At 36.6% G+C, this 24,419-nt stretch overlaps 1 protein-coding gene across 1 annotated transcript; it reads left to right on the top strand.

Moving 5' to 3' along the window:
- Positions 1-1,162: 1,162 nt before the first annotated feature.
- On the top strand, positions 1,163-11,999 carry LOC580874 (cadherin EGF LAG seven-pass G-type receptor 2). The gene is made up of 2 exons (XM_030973557.1): positions 1,163-4,344; positions 10,041-11,999. Exons 1-2 carry the CDS (start codon positions 1,461-1,463, stop codon positions 10,844-10,846), a joined length of 3,690 nt encoding a protein of 1,229 aa, XP_030829417.1. The 5' UTR covers positions 1,163-1,460; the 3' UTR covers positions 10,847-11,999.
- Positions 12,000-24,419: the final 12,420 nt, after the last annotated feature.

The raw sequence follows: 24,419 nt of genomic DNA, 5'->3' as shown, positions 1-24,419 counted from the left end.
TTCAAAAGTGTCCTTTATAGGGTCTATATCAGAGTGAACATGGATTGGCGGAAATATCGGACCGGGGGCCAGTGTCGGGGTAAGTGTACCATCCCCTCCCCAGAAAAAAAAAATGAGCTGGTGCCCCTCCCTTAAAGATATTAAAAATCCTGAGAGATTTCAACAGAGTAATTCCCTCAAAATTCTTCCAACAAGCCACGTACTGGCTCAACAACAATTAAGAAGCCACCATTTCAAGATAATCAAGCAACATTTCAATACAGGACTTAGGCAGTATAGTTTCTTAATAAGGAGTGCAAATAATTGGAATGCCCTGCCTAAGGAAGTAGTCAATCCTGCCACCATTTAACCAAGTCATCCCTAGAAAGGTAATGGAGAAACAATCCCATCAAACTTCAGTGAACCATGCATACTTGAGACGGGATGGAACAGTTAAAAGGGACAAATAAGCTAAGCTTCTAGTCTCTAGACTCAAGTATACTTAAAGTAAGTAAGTATAAAGTCAATGGTGTAGTGTTGAGTGGCCGATCAAGGATTAGGTTGTACCACTTGCACTAAATGGATGGAAATTAGATTTGAAAAGCTAGGTGCACCATAGGGCACGAAAAGAGAGGTGTCTTATCATCTTTTGGGGGCCTTCCCTTCGACCCCTTTCCCTTCTTCTCTAGTCTCTTTATTTGTGAACCCCATTTTATACCCTTCACTTGCATTTGCAACTACCCCCACTCAATTCAATTCAGCGAGGTTGTGCCAATTTTCAATTTTCAGTGAAACATTTTCTAACAAATAAAAACACAGAGATGCCCCCCCCCCCCCAAAAAAAATGCCCCCCCCCCAAAAAAAAAAAAAAAAAAAATTAAAATCCCATTTCTCCCTCTTGTATTCAGGGGGCACGTTTCTCCGGCAAAACCACCACTGCCACTGCTCCAATCTACAACAATTCAATTTCTATCAAGATAATTCCAAGCGTCATGAGATTCGAACCATAAACTTTGTCCTCCGTGCTATCGATGAGCCCATATTAGACCACTATCCTCTAACCCCCTCTAACGCTACACGTAGTGTGAGAGTTCATTGTAGTAGACCAATATACACCTGTCGCATCTTCCAATTAGCTACTGCGCCATCTCGCGTGCAGGCATCAAAATGATACCGGCTCGAGTCATTTTCCAAACTCTCAGATCGGCGACGCCAAAATTCGGGTAAGAGATAACAGCGACTTCGGAAACAGAACTGGTGGAAACTCCGTTATCAAGTTCTTATTTAAGGAATCACAATGGAAATTTGGGCTTTATTCTCACCGAATGGATAATAAATTTGTGAATATATTTCTTGGATTATATCTCGAGATTCGGACGCGTTTAATTGCTGAAGGTGAAGTAGAATAAGGACCAATTGTGACGGGGAGAGCCCCCCGTAAGTTTCCGTTGTAACTCCGTAAAGCGAACGGAAAGTTTGAAATGGAGCTGCCTGCCGCTATGGCTCATCTCCTTCGTATCCTGTGGCTAGCCGCTGCCGTGTTTCACGGGGCGGCCCTCGCAGCTTTCGATGGTCATCTATCCAATTATGAGGAGCCGGGATATTCAGTATTTAACGCATCTCTCGGAAGTGGATGGTCATATGCTCTTCATCCATCATTAACAGGAGAAGATGCCAAAGAAAACATTAAAATTGACAGTAACTCTGGGGAATTATCCTTGTCAAAAATAATGGAGTGTGATTTGCTTCATGAAAACCCTTTCTTGGTTTATGTGCAAACTCGTGGAAGAACTACAGATACTGGCTCAGAAAAAGTGGGCTCATATGTTATGATACCCATAGCAATTTCTGTTCATGGGATCGGTTGCCATCCAAAGAAAGCGAAGAAAAAGAATTTTGATAGGGATAATATTGAACACACACCTTTATCTGCAACTCGACCTCTGCAGATCATGATGGAATATCCAGAAGGGACTTGCTGGTTTCCTGGGGATGTCTTGCTGAACCTCAATAACTTCCTTCCTAAATCACTTTCAGGTTGTCCGATTTCATACATTTTGAGTGATGGTAAAGAGCATGATTTTGATCTTGATGCTATGTCAGGTAAACTACGCACAGAAAAAGATGTGGTTTGTGTCTTTGAGCACCAGTCGGAACATATAAGTGGATCAGTGCAAATTCCATCATCTTGCTTAGCGAAACCGCCATCTTACTTGTCGGACAAATATGAAGAGGTTCCCATTTTGATTGAGTTGCGAGCATCAGACACCAATCGTTTGAATGCCGACTTTTCTGAAGATACATCAGGAAATGGAGAAGTGGTACTGAAGCGCTTTAGAAGGCAACTTAGAAATACATATCCAACGTTTAGCCAGCCTATATATAGCCGTCAAATACCTGAGAATGAAAATGAAGGATTTGTTGTGGCGACAATCACTGCAACGGACAATGATGATGGTGATAATGGTAGGCTGTCATACAGCCTGGTTGCTCTGGGTGATGCTCGCAGCCAAAATATGTTTGCCGTAGAAGAAAACACAGGAATAATCACAACCACCACGGCACTTGATCGAGAGCAAATTCCATCTCACTCATTTCGTCTCACAGCAACAGACCATGGGACTCCTCCAAAATCTGCTCAAGTTTACCTGACAGTCAATGTAGATGACCGCAATGACCATACTCCTGTTTTTGAGCAACCAAGTTATGTAGAGACCACTAATGAAGGCCAGAATCCAGGAACATTGATTGTCAGGGTGCGGGCATCAGACAATGATGATGGACTTAATGCTGAAATAAGGTACAGCATTGTCAACAACGAGAGCCCAAATGATGTCTTCACAATGAATCCGACGAGTGGAGAGATCAAGACCTTGGTGCGACTGGACAGGGAGCAGACTGAGAGATATAATATCCTAGTGATGGCTCAAGATATGGGTACCGATCCTGGAAAGAGGAATTCAACGGCAGAGGTACTACTCACAGTTCTTGACTTGAATGACAACTCACCACACTTCTCTCAGTTGACTTATGAGGTATCTGTACGGGAGGATGTCAGTCCAGGTGACCCTGAAAGCCAGATCCTGCATGTCATGGCCACAGATGCAGATGAAGGCTCAAATGCTGATGTCCACTTCAGTCTGACCCACGGCAACTTTGAAAACCGCTTTAGGATTGATTCGGTCAATGGCTTCATCTCCCTTCAAAATTCCTTAGACTTTGAAACTACAAGAAGTTACAGACTGAGCATTCGTGCCCAAGATTCTGGTAATCCACCAAGGGAGAACACCACGACTGTCACAGTAACAGTGTTGGATGTGAATGACAACAGTCCTCAGTTTTCCCAGAATGTTTACCAGGGTATAGTGAGGGAAGATGTTGATGTCGGGCACTCCATATTGTCTGTGATGGCAAGAGATGATGATGAGTTGGAAAATGCCAGGATAACATTCTCTATCCCAAACCCTCCCAATGACTTTCCTTTTGAAATTAATCCTACTTCTGGTGCTATAACAAACAGTGTCAGTCTTGACAGAGAGTCTGGACATAGTTGGGAGTTTAATGTTATTGCTGTGGACCATGGGGAATCCCCCAGTTCGTCGACTGCTTCAGTCACCATCACTGTAACTGATGTGAATGACAACGCTCCGATCTTTTCTGAAGAAGTCTACCATGCTGCAGTGGCTGAAAATGCTTACCATGGTTTTGAGGTGATAACCGTTACAGCAACAGATCCCGATGAACAGAACACTATCTCCTATAGGATAGTAGATGCACTTGACCCTACTGGTCGTATCCCTTTCAACATCCTTACCCAGAACAATGAAGGCACAATTACTGTCACATCTCAACTGAGTTACAATAGCAAGTCCTTTTATGCTCTGACAGTTACAGCATCAGACAGGCAGTTTGAAAGCACTTGTACTGTGTACGTCAACGTAACTGATGTTAATGATTTTGCTCCAGTATTTCAAAACTCGCCCTACAATGTTTACGTCAGCGAAGGTGCTGACATCGGAGAGGTTATTGTTACAGTGTCTGCAGCAGACAATGATGCCGGTGCTAATGCTGAAGTAAGCTACAGTATGGATCCTTCTCCTGAGTTTGAAATCAACGAAGAGAGTGGTGAGATTGTCACCAAGGTTCTGTTAGATCGTGAAGAGATCTCGTCGTATACCTTGTACGTGACTGCTAGTGATCATGGAATAAACCCGCAGCAGTCAAGAGCATTTGTTCAAGTCACAGTCCAGGATATAAATGACAATGCTCCAGTGTTTGAACAGACCAGCTTTACCGCCGAAATCCAAGAGAATTCTCCAGCCTATTCTAGTGTCATCACGATGTCTGCATCTGATGCTGATCAAGGTTTGTATCAATTATTTTCATACAAATAGTATTTCCTGTTATTTATGTTCTACTATACCATTCATTTTGTGAAGTCTTAAATGAACTGCAAGGAAAATTTATTTAAGTCCTTTAAACTCTTCACTGTGATTATCATGTAATTTTATAAATGAAATGTTTTTCTTGGGGAGTGGGATTTTAACAAGATCTCCTTGAGTCCCTGATCCTAATAGTCATGAGAAGGAGGTTGCTAAAACTAAATGAAGCTGTGTTCATGTAGACCTGCATGATTCATTGAGTGCCCCCCAAAGTATTGTGCCGTTATATTTGCCATTTTTTTGCCATTTTGCTTATTATTACTAATTACAATGCTATCTAAATTTGCCCCTTAAATGTACTCGTAGTAATTCTTTCCTTAAACCTGCAGTTACTGATTTGATTTGATTTGATTTATTTATTCACCACTCTTGGGTCCGATTGCTCTTGTTAGCTACATGTAATAGCTGTTTTACAAAGTTATTAAATAAATTGGGATTTAAAAAAAGATTTTAAAAAAATTAGAGGAAATATAAGTAAAGGTTCTAGATTATTCAACAAAAATTATATTGCGTATTATATTTTATTTAAGAACGATGATAAATGGCAATGCTTATGGAGGCTGAATATGACTTTAAATGTAACTTTTTATGATTTTATAATATTTGAGGCAGTCTATAACATACATGTGCTGTTAATTATACTGGACTTGATATATACTTTGTAATTAAAAGAAATGTACATTTATGTTACAATTGATTGGTACCTGAGGTAGAGACTGAAGGGAATAATTCAGTTAAATTTAAGGAAGGAGTTCTAACTCTAGGGGATCAACTGCGATCACCGATCATGGAAACATATTCTATGCATCCTTTGCCATTGCAACAATCCAACAAAGTGCTCGATCAGTAATCAGGCAGCATCATTCAACTTATGCAAATGTTGTAAACCTAGGAAGATGGCGGCAGACAGATCAAAGATACGCCGTGTGCAGGGACAGTATTACTACCGGTAGTACTTCTTTATGCAGATACTGAATTACATTTAGAATTGTAAGTCATCTAATCTACAGTGTACATATGATATGAGATTTAATTTCATGTTGCGGGTCATTGCCCATATAATGGAGAGAACTCTCACTTTACATTCTTTTTGGTACATGCAGATCCTTATGTTGGCTCTTAGAAATATACAAGAGAAATAAGCTGTATTTGATATCACGCTGGACAATGCAAATAAAGAACATCTACCAGTATGTAAACTGCCATCCAATTTTCCATCTTTAGATTTAAAAAGAAATGGTTTGCAGTTTACATAATTTGAAAAAAATGATGTTTGGTGTTTATAGTTCTGGATCTAGAAATTGCTTGTATTTTGCTTTACTACTGTACATTGTAAAGCAACAAAAAAAATCAACAAAAATGATAATACATACCATACATTTAAACATGTTATAATAGATGGTCTTATACATAAATGCCATTGAAAATTGGAATGCAGTTCCATATCTCTAGTGTGAGAAATATCTATCTTCTTTCAGGAGCACCAGATAAAAGATGTACTGTCTATCAAATATGCAAAGCGAAAATGCATTTTTTTTCCTGAGAAATTCCCAGGATATTTTTAGTGTTTTATTGAAATTTTTGAATATTTTGTTTTTAGATTGGAAAATGCATCCATGTATGCAAGGTACAGGTGGAGCACTTTGAACCTTAGATAGGGCAACCAAGATTCTTTAGTATTTAATCTTCCCTAAATGAAGGATGATGTTGACAAGTTTCATAGTCCGCACAAATTGGGCAGTTACTTCAGACGCATGTGTACAAAAGGGACTCTTTTATTCAAATGCGATTTTAGCATGGGACAAAGGGAGTCCAGAAGTGTTGACTCACACCCATTGGACTGTATGGTTGTTCTGTCTATTTACTCATTGATGGAGTGTGCATGCAGAGGGGCACTGAGAAAAGAAAACCCCAGTTTTTGTGGACTTTAGGCAGTAGGTGCCAGACGATACAAAAGTCGATGTCCGTAATTACAATGCCCTGACTTGGAGAATAAAGAGAATGAATTGAATGTGATTTGAGATTCTTTATTTGGTAGAAGACATTCCAATCTTCTTGGGAAAATACATGTACCTTTGGGAAAGGAAATGAATTTGTTGAGTTTTAATTTAAATATAATTAGACAAAACTATTATATTACAATACCGCAAATCTCCATGTATAAGACATTTTTTTTTGTTTTGTTGTTGTTTTGTTGCCGAAAACCCACGCGGGGAAGGACCTTCATTTAACATCGAGGTGCAGTTGAAGGCGCCGATTTGTGCTTGTGAATTTGTCACAAATAATAGTAACAATGTCGTTTTTAGAAGAATGTGTAAGATCATTAATGTAAATTAAAAACAATAGAGTACCTAGGATAGAACCTTGTGGTACACCATGTGTAATAAAAATTTTTTTGGAGGAATTATTATTATACATGTAAACTATACATATTGAGATCTATTAGAAAGATTACTTTCAAATCAAGATGACAGACAAATTTGAGTGTTGTTATAGTTTCCGAGTAGTGAGTTAACACACCGATTACTGAGCTGGGAGACATTGCCAGGCATAGCACCATAAATCGAAACTTTAAAAAAAAAAAAAAAAAAAAAAAAAAATCTGTTTTTTTCTGTACCCGTGTATAAGACGCACCCCCTACTTTCAATTATTTTGGCGGCAAAAAATTGCGCCTTATACACGGAGATTTACGGTATATAGTTTATGGAGTGAAGAAACAACAAGGGCCTGATATTTTTAGGGCTGAATAATTTAGGTTTTTTACAGACTGTCATCCAAATATTTATGTACTTGTATATAACTTTGAAAAATAAAATCACAATTGGGAAAAAGACATTCCAATCTGACTTGCGAAATTTTTTAAAGAAATGTGCCCTAAAAATTAAGAAAAGATTTATGCACATTTATTTCAATTTATATATGGAAGTAACATTACATGAAAGGCTAAACTATAAACATTTAAGAGAAAAATATTACAGTGAATGTTATCCAAAAAAAAATTAAAATGTTTTTTTTAGGAGGCGGTAATCTGGGGGATTCCTTGAAACTAATTCCAGAATTTTTTTTGGTTAATTTAAGAATTTTGAAAATGTATATTCTGATTAAACTTTTGTCTCTTAAAACTCTACCAACAGCCGTAGGTGTTGCATTTGCCATTGTGTATGGGTATCCAACTATCCATGCACCTTTGAATGTTTGAAACAGATAAAGGGCACCATACAAGTGCTGTGGATCATCATCATCATATTTATAAAATACATGTATGCTGGTCTGAAGCACCTGGAAAAATAAAGTAGGTAGTTCCCATGGTAACCTATGCAGCAGAGGCAGCTAAAATGACCCTTGAGATGCAGCGGACAGCTAGGCCAGATCTTTGGTCCGACTGGTGAAGCAGTAATGTGATGACTACAGTACTTTACAGTGTACATGTACATCGTTCATATACAGTACATGTACACTGTCACATGTGCATGTAACACTACCTCTGTACAAATTTATACACCATAAAAGATACATTATTTATTTGCAACAGAAAATATGAGTCAGGATGATCATGCTTTGAAGTTTACATACATGTACCGGTAGATAGAGGGACAATGACAATTCCAAGATGAGTTACCTACAAATGTATACAAGGCTTATAGATCTCGAATATCAAATGTTACTCTTTGAATGTGTAGGCCTACTTAAATGAGAAGTAAAATAAAGATGTTGATATGCACCTGTACTCATCAACCATTACTCGATTGTAGATCATATTGAATTTATGAGCTGCATCACAACTCTGCACTATTTACATGTAGGTAGGTTCTAGGTTATAGAGTAATTACCTTTGCCAACATATAATATAGCTTGATAAGGCAATAATTTTTTAGTGATATATAATTACATATTTAAGTTTTAAAATTAAAATCGTGTTTCAGTAATAACTTTGTTTTGTCCTCATATCTTAAGCAAATTATAAGCAAGGAACAGAAACAGGGGAAAAGGGGTAGAAATTTTTAGATATAGCAGAGGGGAAAGATGAATGAGTCTACTTCATTGTGGAACAACCTACAAACTTGGGTGAAAACTTGTAGGGAAATTCATATTAGTTGACATTTCATTGACAAACTAATTTATGTTCAGAGTTTTATACTAAGGTCCTTGACAATTGCTTATCTGTGATCAAAATATTACTATAATTCAAGAAAGTTCAAGTGTATCAGAGACTTCCAGAATCATACAAATTCTTATCATGTGCTATCTGCAAAACAATTAAAGAGAAGCAATGGGACATGGGGGATTTTTAAAAAGCCACATGTTTGATTATCTTTCTACTCCCAAGCTTTCACCAATCCAAGGGAGGATCAAGAATGATAATTGGCATTGATTGGCTAAGCCCAATCTCTTATTGTGTGATGTTTGTGTGTGTGTGTGTAGGATCTCTGAACCCTCATTCACAAAAGGTGTATCTATTGATATTCAAATTCTATCGCTAAAAGCAGCCATCCATAGAGCACCATGATGCTCATGTAACTGAGTCCAAACAGGATGAGTCAATGGACCAGACCTCCATTGATTCATGATCTCTATTGTAAATTGGTTTATTTTGTGTGTGTATCTGCATACTTTATAGATGGTCATTAGAATGTGTGTACATGTTGGAGAGCTTTAATGGCAGTAGTGTTTAAGTGGGTGATGGTTTTAATTGAGCAGAGTGCAACTATTAATGGTTATCTTGTTAAAATGCTCTGTCAATATGTGTGCAAAGTAGTTAAGGTATTTGATGATCCACAGGACTTGTATGACGCCATTTACATGTATCTGTTTCAAACATTCAAAGGCACCTGCTCCTCCAATAGTCATGGACTACATATTTTCTTTAAAAAATTGTTTTTAAGGCCTGGCGCTATACATGTATATTACACATTATTAAAATGAACCTCATACAAATGAACACCTCAGGACCAGGGAAATACCTCATTTATCAAAATTGATATGAAAAGTTACATAGTGGCCTATAACTGGTGGCAGCGGTGGGATTACATCATTGCGTACTATTAAGAGTATCTTCACCTTTTTTTCGTTAGAACAGTCTAAATCTTATCCTTCATTTATTTCTTGTTATTCCAATTATTCTTGTTGATACACTATGTGTTTAACCGGTGCCAGAGTTGGAAAAATACACAAATTGTGAATGTGTGTTTGAATGAAAAGGTTCAACGCAGGGTAACTTCAAAGTAACAAGAAAAACTCCAAAAAAATAATGCAAAGAAAAGATAATCAAGGGGAAAAGACTATTTTTTATATTCAACTACTAAGAATAAGATCAAAATTCTTTCCAGGATCCAAACAATATTTATATCATTGATATCATAAAAACTTTCACAATATTTACTAATTACCAAATGATTTCCCTTTAAATAGGAAGATCTTTTTCTTGTCGAAAGATGGGCAAACAAATAAGTGAAAACAAATCTCTTGTCTTACAGACCTTTAGAAGCTGTTCTAAAATTAAGTAATTTCAATTTACAATAAATGTGTTTTTCTGACGACTGAAGTTGACTAAATGTTTTGTATCGTGAGACAGAAACAAACTTTAATTTTCCAATTTTCTTATTTCTATATGCATTATAGGTTCAAACAGTGATGTCAAGTACACCTTCGTAGATGGTGATAGTGGGGGAGGACGATTCACAATTGACGAGACATCAGGTGTCATACGGGTTGCCTCTATGCTCGATCGTGAGTACCAAGCCGAATACATCCTGGTGGCTTATGCATATGACCAGGGTGTACCATCACTGAGGACCTCAGCCGAGATAACGGTAGAAATCACTGACATCAATGACAATCCACCAGTGTTTGGTGAACGGGACTACTACGTTACGATCAATGAGAATCGCGATCCTGGGGAGCAGGTGATGAAACTGGTAGCCTCAGATCCCGACTCTGGATTCAACGCTCATGTCCAGTACACCATCGTCAGGGGTGATCAGGATTTCTTTGAAATCAACCCGGACACCGGACTGGTCATCTCTTTGGAAATGTTTGACTACGAAGCCAGGAATCAGTACGAGATCATCGTCCATGCGACGAATGTCCCATATTTTGCTGAAGCTACGGTTCACATCCAGGTTCTCGATGTCAACGACAATGCACCCATCCTTGGAGACTTTGAGATCTATTTTAACAATTATGTAGGATACTTTCATGAGGAGGATATAGGACGGGTTCCTGCAACGGACCCTGATGTTTCTGACACCTTGACGTATCAGATCACGAGCGGGAACACCAATCGGCATCTGATGCTTAACACGACCACAGGTGGAATCAGACTCAATCCTACTCTCAGAGGATCAGATATCCCACAGACGATTCAGTTCACAGTTCAAGTCTCAGGTAAGATAATTTTGATATTTTCCAAATTTACTTATAAATGATCAATGGATCTGCTGCACTGTGTTCACAGTCATAGAGCTGTGGAATGATGTCATTTTGATTTAGGATATTCCTATTTTTTGTTCTGTCCTCTGACTTTCATTTCATTTCCCATATATGCTTACATTTGAGTTGCCACTTGCTGGTATCTTTCTACCAGAGGACTTGTTAGGTTTGAATGAGGGCTTCCTGTAGGGACGGTACTCATTGGGAGTACAGTTCAGTATAATTCAAATGGCACTGGAGCCACAATATAGTGATCGCTATGGTAACAAATGCAACAAGTGGCTGATCGTGATCGCATCACTCATTGTCCATTCTTCTTCCTGCATACATGTGTCATCATTAGCACCAGTTTGCATAACATACTTTGAAGCCCCTATTCAGACATGACACAATAAACCACTTAAATGGAGAAGAAATATGTAAGAAAAAATAACGACAAAACAGCAAAATTAATTAATGGGAAGGGGCACCGTATTCATTTTTGTTGCTGAAAAATATAGCTGATATTGTGTTGTACCAGACACAATTTTGGGAACCACACCATGCTGATTTATTTTGATTTTCTGTGCCAGTATAATTAAAAGGGGTTTACCTCCTGATGTATGCTGTATAGTATGAATTGGCCTTTCAAGAGATAGGATCATGAGATATAGAACAAGCAAGATTTAATCACAATATATTTTATTACAAACTCCTGATGTTTGAATTAATCCAATAGATTTACACGTACTGGAAGTTGTTTTTTTTTTAATAAAAAGAAGGATGAAATGGGATTAACACATGAATTACATTCTGTGATGTAACAAATATGACGTTTTGCTCTCAGAATAAAGCAATGAGTCACCATTCCATCACGGTGGGTGAATTGAGATAAAGGTGGATTCAGGAGAGTGAGCGGAGGATGATTACTTCTTGTCGGGTGGAGGGAAAGCCCTCGCTCGTATTTTGTCACCTGCTGCTAATCATGTCTCATCATTTTAATTTCCGTCATTGTGAGCTTGGCTCTTGTTATCTTTTATTCTTCAAATGCATTTTGTCGTCAGATATGTTCATTAGTGAGACACCTTTTAGAAGTGGATGATGGTGATTGTGGGAACTGATTTGTGTTTGGTCAAGAAGAAGAAAGATACCTTTGTATTTTTTAAAGTGAATGTGCCTGAAATAATTTTGTCAGAATGACAGGTTTTGTTTCAAACTTTTATTCATATTCATATTCATTCATATTCAAATTTATTGTCCAATCATTGGAAATTTGTTTCATTTACATGTCAGTACAAGATTATAGATTATAAACATCAATACGATACAGATGGGTACAGAATAGAACATTTGACTTGAACATAGGTACCCGGTAACACAAAATGTGATAGTTCAACATGCAGACTAAAATTTGATTCATAATTCAGACTAAGTACATGTACAGTGTAGTTCCAGTTCCTGTTTTTGAGTTTTATAAGTATCTTGTCTCATTATCTCTTTCATGTGGCATTCCTCCTGACAAAGATATCTGTGTCAATATCACTGTCTCGTTCCTTTTATTGCTTGTGTCAAGGATTTTATAGATTTGCTGTCAATATTTCTTGCGAAATGAGGTTCTGTTGCTGACTTGCTGCTAAAATTAAAAAAAATCTTAATTTGTAATGTTTTCTATTTCTTTTTGTTTCTATTTCAAAATATATTATATTATGCAAATGTAGCCCCACAATCACCTACCAACTACTAAACCCCAGTACACACGTATACCCGGTATATGTAGTAATTTAGAGTTCAGACTGATAGTAAAACGGTAACGAACACGTTCATTTCCTGCACGTAAACATACTCTGTGAACATTAGTTGTTTACACTAAACAAGATCCTTCATATTATTTGGTCATTATGGAGATCATTACATATTTTATAGATTTGATTACAGAAGACATGGCATAAAATTCAGAAAATATTCCATAAACGTGATTCTTTTGAAAATATTCAACAGATAACTAATCAAACTATAAAAAAATATATCAACATCATTACAAATAAAAATGTGTGTGTGCACTCATAAATGTAGATTGGACTCAATGTGCAATTTTGTTTGAAACCAAAAGTGTCTTTCAACACAATATTCAGAAGTCATATACTTTTGTCAACCAATAAACAAAGTGTTATAAAGCGGATAGTAAATGCGATTAATGTAACCATAACATCAGGGAGACAGATAAACATTTATGAGACTTTTATGACATACCGGATCTCACTGGCGCCTAGAGTAAAATAGCTCTCTTAAAGGTAATACAAAGTTTTGGTATGGGGTTATGAATTTGGTTTAAATGGAAATATTGGAAGTATGCGATCCTACAATATTCAATGATCGTTGTCACGGTTGAAATCGAGTCTAAAGTGATGAAATTGTGAATAATAAACTCTTTATTGATATTACTTTAGCTTCAAAACAATGCTTCTTGACTAAAATCAACCTATTTCTATTCTCGTTTGGAAATTATATATCAGAACTGCATATTCCAAGATTTTGATGGACAGAGATACCATTGTATGGAGGTAGGCGCTATTTGAAATTCATCGGGAGCACTAATAAATTTGATATTTCAATTTTTTTCAAGGTTGCTCTTACACTAGGTTTCACAACGGTAATGCAAATTTGAGATTTTATAGTCCAATCCTGTTGAAATATTACCAACTCTTTGTATTACCTATGAGGCACAACATTTGTAAAAATTTGTTTGAGGGATAAGAAATGAATTTCCTGATTTTCTTTTTTTTAAGCACTTTTTAAGCATGCTGTTATTTTGTAACACATTTCAATAAGATTGCACACAAAAATGCTAGCATTTTATAAAATCACAAAAAATGTTTTTCCTCAAAGTGATACAAAATTTGGCCCAGTCTTGGTAAAGTTACAAGGACTATACACAGAAAGATGTATATGGGACTAGACGACCATGTGGCATAAAAATCTGTCCCGATTTTTATTGTTACATATATTTAGACTATAAAGGCATTTGAAGAGCCATGCTTTTCAGGGAACATGTTTTATCTGATGTTCTTCCACACTTGCACAATAACAATGATAGCTCTCATAAATTATTTTTCACCCTTCCTAGAACTCAACCTTTTGTTTAAAGTGTACCGGTACCTATCACCTGAAAATAATTTGTGTAGATAGAATGTATCAAATCAACCTGAAAAACTTCACCTGGCATTCTATTACTTCTATAGGTAAATGGTTAAGGACGTATGAATTAAAAAAATGATAACATTAAAACCCAGGACTCACACGGAACCCAGGTCTGAAGTACTGTAGTCTACTCCACAAGTTGACTGGGTATGTTTTAAAACCGCAATACAATAGAAGAATTATTTGAAGCTTATAGTATAACCCTGTACACCAAGAGCAAAAGATGTATAGCTGGTTGTTACACTTTTAATTTGTTTTCATCAGAAAACTGCTGCTCTATACACATGTAGATGTGTTTTTCAACACACCAGAACGTTGGGAATTGAAAATTGGGAATTGGGAACTCAACATAATGAATATAAATGACATAATAATAATAATTATAATAAATTATATTTCTATAGCGCATTATACAAGGTATGTCTCTATGCACTTTACATTGTATTACAAGCTTAATTAATTACATGCATCTACTATTGAACTATCCTCAAACAAAAATTCTGACAAGATCTTAACTAAAATAGTATAGTTCATAGTTCATGTAAAGCTCTATGTCAAAATCCAGTCATACATGTGCTCTCAAATTACATGATGCAGATGCAGGGGTGGATATGGTTGGATGCAGTCAGGCGTTGGTGTTTCACAGGAAGGTTTATTATATTCTTGTCTCCAGATGATATGTTATCATGTTTAGACTGTCTAGTGAGATGGAGTCTCCCATGTTCTCTGATTGCATAAATTAATTAGACTTCTAGTGGTGGAACAAAGCCCGGTGATTAATGTCTGATGGATCAAGAGACTGGATGACGGTATATTTTTTCCCTAAAACATTTGACGAGTCAATTTCTTCATAGTCTATTTCTTCATGATCATATATTTAAGATAGTTTTTCATCGCTTGGCAGAAATTTGATTAATAATTGATAACGTAAACTTGTAAAGTGCAATATGTATTATTGCTGGTTTGAGGCTTAACAAATCATTGTATTGATAATACCATAAAGTAATGAGATGAGAAAAAGTCAAGAAATACTGGTAGTTACATACCATGTACTAAGAATATACGATCTTTATGAATTTTGGATGATCTTTATGAATGTAGAATAAAAAGCCATGAATTAATCTATATAGTGAATTGTAAAATTTAGATATTATGATCAGTACATATAGGTTGTGACTTGTGATGTATCTATGTTTGCTGTTCAATGCTCGACATGATTCATTGATGCACAGTATGTACATGTACTCCATACATCTGTTTGGTAGGAAAGTCCACTTAAACGCTGTGAATGCTTGCATGTGTACCTACAATGTACATACATGTGCAACGTTATCTGTAGCGTTTAACAGAGATTCAAGAGTATATGTATTTTGTACTCATGAAGTCAAAGTGAAACTGTGCATATCTGCATGTTCCCAGTGAACTATGCTATGGTCTTGTCTGGTGAGAAATCCTGCCCTTAGAAGTAAGTTTTTGCATTGTTTGTGCATATGGCACCTTCCACAAAGAACTATGAAGAATGAGAGAGTCACTTATTGTCAGATCAATATAGAAGACCAACCCATAAAAGGAGATAATCTCCTAACCATACAATAGGATTGACGGATTAATTCTGAAGTGTATAATATGTGCAGTCTGTCTCAGTGCTTGACTCCATGAAGGTAGGATTGAAGAACAAAGGTGTTGCCTGTAAACGATCTTACCAATCTCCTTATTGTATTCAGTCAGTTTGAATTGCAGTCACTATAAATGAATGGGCAGTATTGATGCTTGGGAAAATTCCTTTTTACTTTGTGGTACATGTAGTTCCACTAACAGTAACAGGCTTATAGGCTTATTGCACTGGTATAGTGACTTTATATTTTATATTTTTTAGTTGTTGCATAATTTCATTTCTAGAAGGACATTTTGACAAGTTCATACAGATTGAAATTTAGGACTGATTTGACTTACATTAAGTAGTGATACTGTTGCATTTTGTACTACATCTGCATAGGACACAATAACAATGTGTGAAACAAAGTGTGTGTACGATCTTGGTAAAATATTACATAGGCCCAATTGCATGCGTTTCTTTCGATACATCTCTGCCCTAATTTCAAATTCAATGTGTGAAATCAGCAATTTAGCCTCTTTTACATCACAGGAAATTGCTGGGGGTCTTTCCTAACGCTATACATTTGCTTGAGTAGCCAAGCGAGGGGGCTAATTGTTACCCTCACAATGGACCTCACTGATGGCTGATGCATTAGGGTCCTCCTTTCTTTGTTTATGAGCCCCCCCCCCCCCCCCCCCCCCCGTTCTACAAAACAAATCTTTGTCACACATGGTGCACCCGCCTTCATAAACAGGTCTGATTATCAATCTACATAAGGCAGGGCTCGACACTAACAGGCATCTGGGACACATATATACAATGTAGGTGCCCCCAAAAGGCCAAAAATTGAAGTCTGGACCCCCAGAATTTGAAAGTTTTTCATAGGGTGCATGCAAAAAAAATAAAAAAGGACAGGGGACTCTTTCCTTTTGTGAATGCCTAGAGGATAGAGATAGCCATGTTTATTGTATTATAATGACACACTTCATGAGCTTTACAGTTGGAAGGGCGGGTTGCAATTACCTGTTGGTGAATAGGATCCTCTTATGTGTCAATTTATCTTTCAAACTGTCACAGCTTAGGATGTACAACAAATGATAATGAGATTTAATATATTGGCATTTACAATGCTTTTACAGTATTTGTATCATGATGCTTTACATACAAATTACATACATGAAGTGACATAATAAACATATCAATGGATAGTGCATGTTGATTTAGAAATACAATACTGGTACATTAACTTTGAATGGACTGTCTACATGAGTGTAAAACCAGATTTTTATTTTGCTGCATGAAATTTAAATGAATTTCACTAATGGTTCATATTAACTAAGTTTTCTATTTCGCAAAATGACTGAATTATTATTGACATAACACTGAATTTTTGAAATTCACAAAAGTTTCACGCCACAATAAAGGCCTTCCTTGTGACTTCAGGAAAGTTTTTGGATTTACCGGTATAGTTAGTACTGTAGTAGGTCCATGGTACTACACATGTAGACGTACAGTACTTTATATTTCACTTTTATGCTGATGTGTATATTCTTTCTGTTAAAAAAGTTTAGTGTTATACAGTGAACATGTAATGCATACATGTACATCAATTATAGACTTGTAGTTTTACATTTTTTAAGCAGTCTTACTTGCAATTTTTACTAACAATTAACTACCGGTAAGCTTCCTTCCTTTTAACATTTAAAATTTCATGAGATGAGAATAAGATGTAAAGTGTGTATACTTCGTAGTATTTGAATCGGTACAAGGATTGTGTGGACAATGAACTTGCAGTCACTCCGAACGTATCCTCACAAATATGTTTTCACGGCAAGTCCTTGAAACACAGCGTTTCCTATCACATTTGTACAAAGAGTCAACAAAGAATGTTGATCAAGTGCGCGGCGGGATGACTAGAGGAACCCCACCGAGTTGTGCTCGTGATTGCATAGTGCGAGAGCAAAGTGCGTGTTTATTTCTCTCACCCATTCTTTCCCCTCTACTCTCTGTATGTATTGTCCTGTTTGTTCTTCCATAGCTGTTGTCAATCCAATTAGGAAAATTGCCTATTGTGTGGCGTCATGAGCAGAAGAGAGGAACCAGACAACACACTTATCCTCGGTGCTCAATAGGCCTATCTCTCACCCTCTATTGCTCTCCTCTCCTTTCTACCCCCTCTCTAAACTCTTGTTCTCTCTTATGTTTCCCTTCCCTCTCTCTCTATTTCTCCTGTTTTATTACTTTTCTTCTTCTTTTATTTCCTTCCCTTCTTCTTTCATTTCCTTCACCTCATGGTGGCTCTCTTGATCTCCAGATCTACTCAAGTCTCAAGTAGTTTGAATTTACCCTATCGTCCCAGTGTAAGAATACGTTGTTTTGTCCATTTTTGCTTGAGTTCTTATTTTGCTTGGTTTTTGTGTTGTCATTCTTGCCCTGGCCTGGGTTAGGAATGTATGTGAGACTGGAGTGAATGTTGACTCAAATGCTTCCAGACTGGTATCAGTGGATGATGAGCACGACGGTAAAGAGGGCTCACAAGTAGAGTGGGATAGAGGTCAAACTTCGCCCTCTTCCCCCCCTCTCTCTCTCTCTCTCTCTCTCTCTCTCTCTCTTTTTCTCTGTGACTTTGAACCTGTTTCTGCTTAATTTATGACTGTCTAAAGAGGTAATCATACAAATTTGGTCTGTTTTTTTTTATCATGATGGCCATAAATTCAGTGTCCTGCTTGCTACTTATTGTTAAAAGATACTTTTCTGTAATTTTGATGTTTCTATTAAGAATGTATTGCAAGTAGTAATGACAAAGCACACCAGTAAAATTAAATATTGTGTCATACATCTATGCACAATTGTTCATGATCGTTGTTATTTCTGGGCAACAATTCAAACTAGCCTTCATTTACATACATATGTAAATGTTTTTGTTTTATGCTTGTCATTTTCATTTTCAACACTCCCATTGAAGATTCAATATAAAATGAGGACCTAATGACCATTTAACGTCAAATTATCAAATAACCATTCACATGTTGCACATTGAGAAGTGTGAATCATGGTTCATATAGAGTTCGCTTCTTAAGCACTCTCAAGCTGAACTTAAAATTTCCTAATCAAATCAATATCTCACCAAATTTCATCTTGATGATGATGATGAATCACTAATATTTTCTTGATGAAAACGAGCATCTAGAGACATGGATGACAGGAAAACCCTGCAGAAAATGACAGTGGTGTGTCGAGTCCCGATTCGGTGGGAAACATGAATTCATGTGCTCATCATAATTGAGCCTTGCAGGCAGGTAAGACCGCTATGTGGGATGAGTGATTGACTGTCAGTGCTCTAAGGCATTGTGGGAATTCTTTCACGCTTTGCGCTCCGGCAGCTGAATCCGCATCATGTCTCCGCCACCAGGAATCTCTCTTCTCTCCTCCCTTTGTATTTTCCTTCAAAATCGGATCTGGATTTATAGAATGAGAGATGGCATGTTGATCCATTCTATAAATTTATGCAGAATTTCAACCAGAATGTGGTGTGAAGAAGAAAAGACATTAAAAAAGCAAGAATTATTTATGGCACTGTTTAGCTATGTCAGCCATTACAGAATATCTCATCAATTTTGCTGTTAAATGATTTACTCTAAGCGATCGTGTTATCGATTGAGGTTAAATGTTAATAATATATGGCAAAAAAAACAAATTTCATTGTAAACTGAATGCAATTAGGCCTCCAGTCTGCCATTAAAAGGATGTATTGAGTATACCATTCTGTTCAATTTCAGTTAATAAGATATTGATTTATAGTAGAATTGTGAAACTTTTAAGATGTAAAATGGTTGATTCCGCTTTTCAGATGATTGTCCAATAACAAAATGTGTATTTTATAATACTCATACAATGTGGGCCCCACATATATGTTTATATATTGTAGGTTATGCTACACAAATATTATATTTGTTTTATAGTCTAGAGGCCATTTATATTTGGTATGTAATCCAAAGGTCAAAAGGTTATCAATCTATAACTTAGATATATTTCAGGACAATGGTTATAAAAACACTGCATTGAAAGAAATGACCAAATTCACTTGATTAGAGACTTGCCCTTATACACATGTAGTAAATCATATCATTGTTCAAACATCATTCATATTATCGTATTGGCAAATATGTGTCAATTCTCACAATCACTACTTTATTTCAGTTAGTGGTACTTACAGTAGTTGAATATGTTTAGTATTTTGTATTTTCAAGTCGCGTGATGATATTAGGAGTGTTTATAAGGTAGAGAGGGGGAAAAAAGCTCTTTACTCTTAAATTGATAAGTACCCATTAAATGGCAGACACCCTGCTAAAAGTCATGTATAGGTGGATCGTGACTCTGTGGTCATTCACTTCTACCATGGACCTACTACCTCCTCAGCCGACGTGATGCTCTTAGCTTTGTTTGATGTACAATGTAGAGCATAATTCCTGACTGGAGGGTGAAAGAGACAGTTTTTCCACTCTCTTGGCTTCTTATCGCCCATCTGTCGCCAGCCAAGTCGTTTCCCCCAATTGAGAGGCGCCAGAGTGCATGCACATGTATGAATCCTTTTAATACCCTGCAATTTTTGCTCTCTTTCCTTTCATCTTCTCTCTTTCTATGTCCAAATTTTCTTTAGGTTTGGTTAAAAATTGACATGGATAATGAGATGTGAAAGTACAAGTGTAGTTCAGGCTGAGAATGTAAGAATGTACATCTCCGAAAGTTTTAAGAAAAGTGGTAAATATTTATTAAAAACGTAAAATGCTAGAATATTATTATTTTTTTAATAAGGGGAACTATTTTAAAGAAATCCTGTACCTCAGTTGCCAACCTTTCATCATTGCTTTTCACTACATTTTCTAGTTCCTACTGATTTTTCCTCTCTTGATATAAAAAGTTCAGTATGTTATATACACTGTACAGTGTACCTTTACATACATGTAAATTAAACTTTTCCGACCAAATTTATAATGGAAATTCAGCTCTCCACTATTACTTTTTCATAGATGTATATTAAAACGGTAGAAATCTTGTAGACACTTAACCTTGCCAGACAGTTTTCTATCTTTTTAAGGACCTTGTGTAATTAGTTTTACAGTGCTGCATGCAATTTTCATCCCCCAGCTGGGTTCAGTGAAAAAGGTGTCATAAATTTGATTATCTTGTCTCGTAGATCCATTCCATTATAGTGCTTAATGCAGTCTCTGAGAGGAAATATTATAAGAGTGTAGTAACAAGATATTTAGTATATATTTCCACTTATAAAACATTAAACGTAGTGCAGAGTTTGGACGAAAGTCAGGGAGAAAGAGAGAGGAGAGAGAGAGAGAGAGAGAGAAATAACAAGATATAGATAGAGATTTAGAGGAGAAGAGATAGAGAGAGAGAGAGAGAGAGAGAGAGAGAGGGGGGTGAGGTGGGGAGATGAGGTGGGGAGAGTTGATATTAGAATGAAAGGTACAATTAATTTTTGAGAAATCATTACCGGTAAATCCTGTATATTTTATTATATGTTATTATGTTATCTACCTTAACATATTAAATTTCTCTTTGTATTGATTTGGTATATAACTTTATCATCTGCCAAGAGACATTTGATCACATTATTTTCTAGAGTTAATGCCCTTCTGGAAGTTCTGGCATTCACAAACTGATATGAAATTAATATGATAGTACTTCACCAAGTAATAGTCTAGGTTTTGATTATTGTATGCAGATCCATTGAATACAATGTAAGTCAGGCCTTATCCCCAAACTGCATTTCCCATGAAGCTTACAACAGTGCTCCAAAAGGGATCAGAAGGAGGAAGAAATATTTGTGGTTTTATGTTGTTATCATCAGGACTCATCTCACCCAGTCATATGGTCTAGAAAATTAGACTTACCTCCAGACGTCTGGGTTAAGTAATGCAGTGCCCCATCCCATTTCAAGATCTTTTCTGGTACCTGTCCTACTACTATCAATGCCCCTTTCCCTTCACATAGCAGTCGTTCAAGATCCCATCTACCATATGTTGTTCAAAATAAGTCAAAATTAAATCAGGGCACAACTTTGGGATCACATTATGATTTTAAAAAGAATAATAAAGACCCAAAAGGAATTTTTAGACTGGAACCAAGGCCAGGTACTAAGTAGGGGGTGCTGTGAATTGACCTTAGATGAGGACAAGAGCCATGTGAGAGTGTGTGGAGTGAGTGAGAGATGGATCTTCAGACACAGCGGTAAAATGGGGGTGTTACACCTGGTTAGAACATATATAGCACCAGTCAACATATACATGTGTAGGACCAGTCGTCCTCGGAGAGGGGGAGGTGTGGGATGAGGACACTTTGATCAAGTTCAATGAGCCGAGCATAGAGTGTCAGCAAGATCATACAGATTAATGATGTATGGTTTGCTCTGAATGATATATTGTAGATTTGGGTTGATATTGAAGGAGAATGTTGAAAGACAAACCCATGTGCTTCAACTTGGAAGTGGGTTTTTGAAACATCTATTCAGATTTTGAGAATGGAGTTGTGTATTTCAATATGTAAAGTAGGTGAAGAGGGAATACAAGGAGGGATAAAGGAAGGCATTGGGGGAGGAAGGGAAGGGAAACAGGGAGAGAGAATGGGAAATTGAGAAGTGTCATTTTAATCCAGATTACTGCTAAACTTATCCTAGACAGCTGATCTCTATCATGAACCAAGACTCTGTCCAAAAATAGATGCTCAACTTTCATCATCATCATCATCACCAGAGAGGACTCGGGAGGATTATCTCCTGTCTCTCACACACCAGACTGTCAGAGCATAATACAAGGATGTTGGTTTCTTAGCTTGACCTTAGGTGGAGGTCAAGAGCTATTCTACCCTGAGAGATTACCCGCTCAGAACCAATCTTTATTTGAATGTTTGAAAGTGTTTAAAAGTGTTCCCAGACTGTTAGGTCCAATGCAATTACACTTTTCCTTAATTTCAGTAATACAGTGCAAGTTGTAAACCCAACGTCCTTGGAGACATTCACGATACATTTATATTAGTGAACAAGATATTAAAACACGATTAATAATTTATTCATTGATTATGGTCGCTATTCATCAGAAAATACAGAAAATCAAATCCTAAATTTGAACTTTTACCACATTTGTTAGCCATTTATGGCCAATATACATGTAAATGTATCAGTCTGTTTTCTATATCTGCTTAATCATATTACATAAAGTGACATACAATTTGATACATATTTGTTTGATGACTAGAAATATATGGGATGTACAAACACCATCCCATCTGTTATTTTAATCGTGCAATTATTACATCATATTACACAAAATTGATCACTAATTTATATTTATTTCAACCTGTGGATTGATATGTCTGTCAGTGGAACAGAAAAATAGGATGTGATCACTAGACGCCCACAGCAGTCTCCAATCATAGAGCAAGCGATTACATGTGGTCCTCATATCACTCCAATATGGACAAATTACACGTACATCTGCTGATGATAAAAACAGTCATTTTTGTCTTGTCGGAGAGTTGCGATAAGTGTTGCTCAGTCATTTGTGTAGTTAGTGACCAAAAACCAAACATTTCTTGGTGCAAATCTTAGAAGTTGCACTGGTACCTTTGAGTAAGGCATTAGAAAAGAATGAAAATGTGTCGGTTACTTACTTACTTACTTAGGCAAGCCTACAGGTATGCTTGCTGTAAAACTCTGCATCGTGGCTATGAAATGTTGATGAACCTTTAACAACAAAAAAAGTCATCTGATGAGAGTCAGTAGGCCATTGACTAATAGCTCTTTGCATGGATTCAATGCCCTTCTGGCTTTCACAAGATAAAAACATCCAAATAGAATTTCTCATTATGAATGAGATTTTGTTGAAAGTTGCCTTTTGACAGTTTCTAGCATTGGATATGACTTTCAAGTGAAGCACTTGTGGGGTATTGGAACTGGATATTTGTCAAACCAAGACCGTTCCACTGACATGTACAGTATGTCTATGTACGTGGGTCTTGCAATGGTCTGGCTTTTGTGGAGAGTTAAATGCTGTCTGTCATTGAAGGGACAGGGTGTCCTCTCCATCCCAAATTCCTTTGTGGTGTGTGAGAGAGAGGAGGACATCATCTTGTGATGCAGATATTGGGATGTATGTGTGCCAAAGAGGAATGGAGAAATGTTAAGAGAGAAGGAGAGAGAGAGAGAGAGAGAGAGAGAGAGATCTTGACTCTTGACTCTTGAAGACATATTGTTGAATGTTGCTTTTTAAGTGCAATTATTGTATGTATCAAGCACAGCTCATACAGTTTGTGTACCGGTAATGAACAGAGGAATCAACTACACAACATGTCTATAATGTATTGAAATAATAAGAGTATCATTATAAAAACAGTACTAACAGGACACAGATAGATATACATTTATAATCTTTGGACGGTTTAGTAAATACAAAAAATGACTAACATCTCTCTATTGAATAACAGTTTTAAAATAAAAATTTAAAATTAATAAAAATGTACAATACTTTTTTTTAAAACCTTTGCGTTCATGAGTCTCCCATGTTCTAAAATTGCAATAATCGTTTTGCTGTCGTGTTAAAATTGTAATAACGGTCACTAAATTCTTTATTATAGTTACTATAGAAATGTAATGCAATTATGTATGAAAGGTAAGAAATATGAACATTGTGAAATCCCATACAAGTACTACAAGTGCGATAAATGTATGGCTATGATAATGGTGATATGAGTAGGGAGGAAAAGATCTTGGGTAACCGTGTCAG

The sequence above is a fragment of the Strongylocentrotus purpuratus genome, unplaced genomic scaffold (genome assembly GCF_000002235.5).
Source record: "Strongylocentrotus purpuratus isolate Spur 01 unplaced genomic scaffold, Spur_5.0 spur5_scaffold_6, whole genome shotgun sequence".
Taxonomy (NCBI): Eukaryota; Metazoa; Echinodermata; class Echinoidea; order Camarodonta; family Strongylocentrotidae; genus Strongylocentrotus; species Strongylocentrotus purpuratus.
The sequence above is the reverse complement of the archived record's forward strand: the minus strand, read 5'-3'. Positions and strand labels throughout refer to the sequence as shown.